The sequence below is a fragment of the Dermacentor silvarum genome, chromosome 5 (genome assembly GCF_013339745.2).
Source record: "Dermacentor silvarum isolate Dsil-2018 chromosome 5, BIME_Dsil_1.4, whole genome shotgun sequence".
Classification (NCBI taxonomy): domain Eukaryota; kingdom Metazoa; phylum Arthropoda; class Arachnida; order Ixodida; family Ixodidae; genus Dermacentor; species Dermacentor silvarum.
This window is the reverse complement of record NC_051158.1, coordinates 65702740-65709774: the sequence shown is the minus strand read 5'-3', so window position 1 is coordinate 65709774 and position 7035 is coordinate 65702740. Positions and strand designations below refer to the sequence as shown.

The 7035-nt window shown below is 49.7% G+C and overlaps 1 protein-coding gene across 1 annotated transcript; it reads left to right on the top strand.

The window, feature by feature from the left end:
• Nucleotides 1-2724: 2724 nt before the first annotated feature.
• On the top strand, nucleotides 2725-6690 carry LOC119453425 (neprilysin-1). Its single transcript, XM_037715453.2, has 3 exons — nucleotides 2725-4126; nucleotides 4831-5314; nucleotides 6297-6690. Exons 1-3 carry the CDS (start codon nucleotides 2814-2816, stop codon nucleotides 6681-6683), a joined length of 2184 nt encoding a protein of 727 aa, XP_037571381.1. The 5' UTR covers nucleotides 2725-2813; the 3' UTR covers nucleotides 6684-6690.
• Nucleotides 6691-7035: the final 345 nt, after the last annotated feature.

The window sequence follows — 7035 nt, the reverse complement described above, 5'->3', positions numbered from 1 at the left end:
GCGCCGGCGGGCCCGCAAACACCATTTGCCCGCCGATCAAGACAAATAATTACCATCGATCAAGACAATAAGTTTGTGTGCGTACCTTTCCTCACGATGACCACCGATCAAGACAATGGATTTGTTCGTACCTTTGCTCAACATACTTTGTGATGTTTGTGCCGTGTGCTAAACATCTTCGCTGGTCATCCACCCACCTTCACGGAGTGGAATGGCTCATGATTTTTTGCTATAAGCTGTTGATCTTGTTCAGCGTTTATTTATGCAGCGCGAATCATTTTTATAGCATTATAGCGTGTTCAATCACAAGACACGACGTGTTCGACGTTGTAGAAACTCGCCACAGTGGCCACATTACGATAGAGAGACGCATAGCGAACTTCAGAGACGGGATATATATATATATATAGTTCAGCGGAAAACCGCTAGGTGGATGGAAGTAGTTAAAGGGAGAAATGAGACATCCACGCATTTAGTAGAAAAGCCACGAGAAGGTTGGAAGGCACAAGCGCGAAGATTCGACAAATCCGTGCACTACCAAGGCCGCGCTGACGTAATTCATAGAAATCTTGCCACACGATACTTATACTCGTATATATAACATATACTCGTGGCTTTTCTCCTATGCTTTGTATGCCGTTAAGGACCTAAATTAGGGTGCAATCCTATTTTCTAAGCGCAGGCGGCAATGAGAATAGGAGTACACGTGCATAATTATAGCGGGTTGTTGAATTCATAATACAATATAAGTATAGTTGCATTTGAGTTGGAGTGCATGCTATGCAGGCATTCCCAAATCCTGACTGGGAGACTACCACTGTCGTTGAAAAGAAAAGTGTACAATCATTGTATTCTACCGGCGCTAACATATGGGGCAGAAACTTGGAGGTTAACAAAGAAGCTCGGGAACAAGTTATGGACCGCACAAAGATCGATGGAACGAAAAATGTTAGGCCTAACGTTAAGAGACCGAAAGAGAGCGGTGTGGATCACAGAGCAAACGGGGATGGCCGATATTCTAGTTGACATTAAGAGGAAAAAATGGAGCTGGGCTGGCCATGTAATGCACAGGGCAGATAACCGATGGACTATTAGAGTTACAGAATGGGTGTCAAGAGAAGGGAAGTGCAGTCGAGTACGGCAGAAAACTAGGTGGGGTAATGAAATTAGGAAATTTGAAGGTAGAAATTGGAATCAGCCAGCGCAAGACAGGGGTAACTGGATATCGCAGGGAGAGGGCTTCGTCCTGCAGTGGACATAAAAACAGGCGGATGACGACGATGATGATATAGTTGCGTTGGTAGTGTCCAAAACATATCGGTGGTGACGTACTTCCGGCTCCTTCAATTGATTCCGCCACATGCGCTATAGTAAAGCATAGCATCCGAGATTAGATTTTCTTGCTCCTAGAAAGCCTGAGCTGTCGGCGTGATTCATTACAGATTTGCAGATCTCGCAATAGCTTCTGGCGCCTGCAATGAAATAAAAAGCATGGCCAGGGAAACTAATTTTTTTTACTGCGAGAAGCCTGCTCTGTGGCCATGGTTTGGACACCACTATGCGACTAATTTTCAGTCACGAAGTCGTTTCAAGCCGGAGAGGCGAAGTATAGGCAATTCCATGTACTATCAGTCGCATGCCAGTAAAACAGCGCCATGCGCACTGCTCCCTTAGAAATTAGCGCTACAGTCCCTCTAGTAATTTTTGTACGAAACAGGTAGACCGATACCGAGATGGCGAAAATGAATCTAGAGCTCTCCACTACGATTTCTCGCACAGCGCCGTGTTGCTAAGGCGAATTGTTCTTACTCTTTCATCCCATGACTCATATCCACTATTAGAGATTGCCAATCGGCTTGATGGCTAAATTGCAATTGAATATAGAATTTAATTTTAATTTACGAACCCTTACAATTGCTGGAGAGCAAACACTTAAGAGTTCGCACACTGCGTATTTCCCAGGAGCGTCTCCAAATGGGGCTGCAACCGAGGAAGACGAAGAAGCCGCGATAGTCTCATTACTTGCATCGCAGTAATCGTCACAAGAATAATGATAATAATTATCGTAACCCACAAAACATGTCATAAGCAATTGCACGCCCATATTAAGAAATAATGCCAACCGCATTAACTTCTCCAATCATATCGAAACTCTGAATGGGCCATAAATTTTCTTTTCTTCTTGGTCTTTTCTATTTTCTTATTCGGCGCGACTCCCACTATAGCATTCATCGCGGTAAGAAGTTGCAACGTATGCCTGCAAACGAGCTAATAAACTTAGCTTCATACAAGATGGTACCTTTGCGGGAAATTTCAGAGGAAATTGGCCAGTGGTATAACGGGAAGAGTAGGAATACCTGACCCTCCTATTTCGGCAATATTCAAGTACACGAGTGTACTTCCACTCCGCTCCCAGTTAAATGCGGCCACCACGGTTGGCAGTCAAACCCACGACTTCATGCTGAGCAGAAGGCTACGAGAAGTGATTAAGCCATCGCGGCAAGTACGCCAAAGAAGTTGAAGTATGCCTATTTAAGCACTACTATTACAAATTCTACGGTTTAGGAAAATTATTATTCTGTCTATTTTCATTACTAAATTGCGCACTAATTGTAGTTTCTAGAAACAGTATATAAAGGTTCAGGTGCCCAATTCTTGGCCAATCCCCCAGAGCGAGTACGAGCCATGTTTTAAGGACATCATCATCATCTTTCTTTCTTGCTCGCTCGAGCACTCGTGCGCGCCTCGCCCCGCCAATAGGATCCACTACAGAAGAAGCAGCGTTCGGTTCCATTGGAAGGGCGGCCAGCAGGATGCACCAGCAGTCATCGCAGTCCGAGAACATGGGGTCGGCGACGGGCCCCGTCTCGGGTTCGCGACGTTCGGCGGCCTTTTCGGGTGCCTTCCGAATGACCCGACGGGACCTCATCGCCACGGCCCTGCTCGTCTCGGGCGCGTCGGCCATCGTCGTGACCGCCGCCATCGCGGCCCGCAGCCGCCACCGCCCCGAGCCGTTGCCGTCGCTGCTAGACCTGAAGCCACCGCGCGAGAACCCCTGGCAGACCCGACACATGCCCCTCTACTTCGAGTGCGAGTCGAGCGCGTGTCGCGCTACGGCCGAAGACCTGAGGAAGAACGTCGCTTGGTCCCTGAACCCCTGCGCGGACTTCTACGAGTACGTCTGCTCTAGCGACCGAACGCAGACGAACGTCTATGACTACGCCGTGGCCCACTACCTGCGCGAAGTCAGGGAAGTCATCCGCAAGTACCAGAACCTCGGCTTCTTCTCGAGGACCGCGATGTCGAAAAAGATCACCGGTTTCTTCAGTGCCTGCCAGTCGAGCCGGTTGGATCTGTCCTCGTGGAGATCGCAGCTGGCACACACGTGGAAGTACCTAGACCTCGCTGGGAACCTGGAAGGAGTCGAGAGCATGCTGGCCACGTTCTCGAGGGTGCTCGAGGTCTTCCCCATCGTTCACGTGGCCGTGCTCGAGGCCTCGCACCGGACGTGCGTGGTTCTCACCAAACCCGACGGCAAGGGCGCCGACCGCATTTTCCATGTGCCGCACGCGTTCTCCACCTCGTTCCGGCATTTCGCGGCGGGCCTCTTGGGTCACACTGGGAAAATCCCCGCAGACGCCGACAACCTCATCAACTCTGCGGCCAAGATGGAAGCCGAACTCCAGAAGTACTCGGGTCCTCAAGGTGAGCGTTACTACCACCTTCACGAGTACGGCGATATCCCCGCTTCGGAGGTCGGCAACGGCAGCACTGCCTTCGACTGGACGACGTACCTGAGGAACTTTCTCACGGGCGTCGTGTCCGTCAAGGCCGACTCGTGCGTCATTGTCAAGTCTCCGGCGTACGTGAGGCACGTCGTAAAGGTCTTCGGCAAAGTCTCGAAAAAGGACGTGCGCTCGTTTCTCAAGCTAAGGGCAGCCATGGCGCTGATGCCCTTCCGCAAGTTGGCGGACGCTCCCGGTAAAGAAGAGGTGGAAAAACTGTGCACGCTGGCTACGTACAAGCTCTACCGCTATGCTTTCCTTAAGGAGTTCAACGACACGCAGCTCCTACAGGTGTTTGTCAGCGCTGGCGAGAAGGAAGTCATTGTGAGGATGTCCTACAGGTGAGGCAGACGTTTTGTGTGTTCGGGGTATATCAACGACGTGAGGAAGAGCACGTGTAGTCGTGGCTAAGTGAGTGATGATACAGAGGAAGAATGAGCACGCGAATCGGTCACACAACCTGGAACAAGAGGTGGCGATATTGCATGGCAGCGTCTTCTTTTTACCGACTAATGAGCTGTTTGCTCACTTGGACTACCTGTTTAGTAACTTTATTGCGAACGCAACTAGCAGTCAGAACAAGAGCTTAGACGCAAGCGCGGGTAGTTTGCGTAGTTGTTCTCTTGCGGTAGTCCAATATACCAGGAAATTACAGCATAAAATATCCTTGGCGCTATATTTCCCATCACTTCGTAGAGCACAAACTGAACCGCTGCCGCTCCCCAATAAGGACCTTTAGTTACGCCGCACGAGAAGTCCCCGTTAACAAAATCTGTAAACATAAATCTTAGTTACTTGCTTCTCAGGTTGATATGCCGGACCATATAGGCTTGCAGCGCGTTGCACGTAAATTGTGAAATCATTCTTCCTTGACGCGGTGCTAAGCGCTGCGATGACAATCAGCTTTTCGTTGTCTTCCGCCTTGCTGTTTGCATAGTGTAAACGTAAGTAAACTCGAACTTAGTAAGCCAGGTAGCAGTTTCTAATTCGCAACCACTTGGCGTGCCTTTATAACGTGTCAATGCAAAACCGCTTACGCGAGCAGGAACGTCATTACGGAAGCCCTGCCCGCGTCCAAGGTTAAAAACAAGGTGGACGAGGCTATGAGAAACGCAAAAGCCAAGTACTTCCGGATCATCAAGGACGTGAATCAGTACTACTACAGCGACGCCACGAAACCTGACAAGGAGATCGCCTACAACTACGTCCAGGGTCTGGGATCCATGACGCAGTCTTGGCTGCGGGTCGTGGTCGCTTCCGGAGGCAAGATCCAGGACAACCAGCTGAACATCCGCTGGGACTTTGACCCAGACACGAACAAGCTCGTCGTCCCCGTCTCTATAGGCCATATGAAACTCAAGGGTGACAAGGAGTTCTTCCTGGAGTCCACAGGTCTCGGAGGGGCCATGGTGCGATTCCTGTACAGGGCGTTCCACGAAAGGACCCTCTTCTCAGCCGGAAACGCCAGTCGGGAGGGCCGTCACAACAAAACGGCGACAGCTTGCCTGGAGAAGCAGTATGGGTCGAAGGTACATGTACAGAATTTGTTAAAAATAATCTGTTAGCTTGCTGGCGGAGCATGTAAAAATAGGAAAGGATGATCCAGGCACTCCTAAATGTGTGCGTCTCCCTTTCGCATTGCCTCGCGTTCCGCCAATGGTTACGTAGCAAGTAGCTCATAATTATTCAGACGCTTTGCCTTAAGCTTAGACGCATTGTCGCTGTGCCGTGTCGCAGGCATCGGGAGGTGGCGTGCTTGGCATCGTGAAGCCTAGGTGATTGAAGAGCGCTAGTGTCACACGATTAGTGTTGAGTGATTAGGGGTAGCAGGGGAACCCAGTACACAACACAATGACAGAAACGGTCACGCGCGCCATGATTCCTAAAATTTGACAGTCTTATCTATCTCATTAGCCTGTTCCAACCATGGAACAAATTCTGCTCCCGCACACTTCCACTTGTCTTGGGTTCAAAGTGCAACCTTCAAGTTGGGGAGCTTACGCTACTGAGACACCACCTTGCAACTAACGCAGCTGCAAGTTCTTTTGCTAATGTTTGGGTAAGTAGTTATTAGTTGCAATTGGGTCCTTCCGGGCCGTTCAACGTCTTGTTTTACGCAACGCCTTGCAATAAAATTAGCCACCACGGTTTTGCTTCATTATGATTCCACCCTTTTGGCATAATAGTTATGCTGTTTCTTGGGGTGAATAACGTGGTACTCAAAATGACTTCAATGAAGTGTCCATGATGAGGCAACCGCTCGGCCTGATCCCATGCGTGCCCTTGTTTCAGTTTAACTCTGTCAGAACTTACGTCAAACAAGCAATCGAGTGCCCTCGTTCGCTGTACACTTGGCGCATTTCTTTAATGCGGTGTTGTTGTTTCTTTTACCTCCACTTCGCCTCTTCATGCAGAGTATATAGAAAGCCGGCCGGTCATTTGGTTGAGTGCCACATGCGTCATCCTCTTGCTTTAGTATATCTTCCTCTGTAACCTTATTACGCTTTCCAGGCAGTGAACAACACCAAAGTCAATGGACGCCGTGTCTTGAGGACTGTGGCCGCCGACAATGCCCTTGTGCCGGTGCTGCACAAGGCCTTCAAGACCTCGCTGTACATCCACAAGATCGAGGTAATCAACTACAAGAGGCTGGAGATGTCGCTGGCCAACCTTCCGGACGTGGACGCCGACCAGCTGTTTTTCCTGATGTACGGCCAGACTTTCTGCGAACCGCACGAGGACACCGCTAAGGTCCTGGCGCAGGCCCCATGGCCTCCAGCAAAGATCAGACTCAACACCGCGCTGGCCAACTACCCGGAGTTTGCCAAGGCCTTCAAGTGCAGCAACGGGACCACCATGAATCCAAAGAAGCGCTGCTCGGTTTTCGGCACCCATTAAAGTGTTGTCACAGAATACTGTCTTCTTTTTCTGGTTCACAATATACTCGCAAAGTTCTGTCTCTCTGGTGGCGGGCATCAATGACCAGTGCTCGACTGGTGTGTAGTGATGGCCGTCGCAGGCGGCCGAAAGTGCTTTGCGAGAAGTTAAAGAATGATACATGAGTGTACATGCGTGTAAAATACATGAGTGTGTCTGCAAAAGGCATGAGTCATGTGATGAGGCCACAAGAACGGCAGCAATACATGTTTATTTCAACCGATACCCCACAAAACAATGGAAAGCTTAAGGCGCGTAACATCACACCGGCTACCGTGTCACTGTTTCACATTGTGCACGAAAAAAAAACATT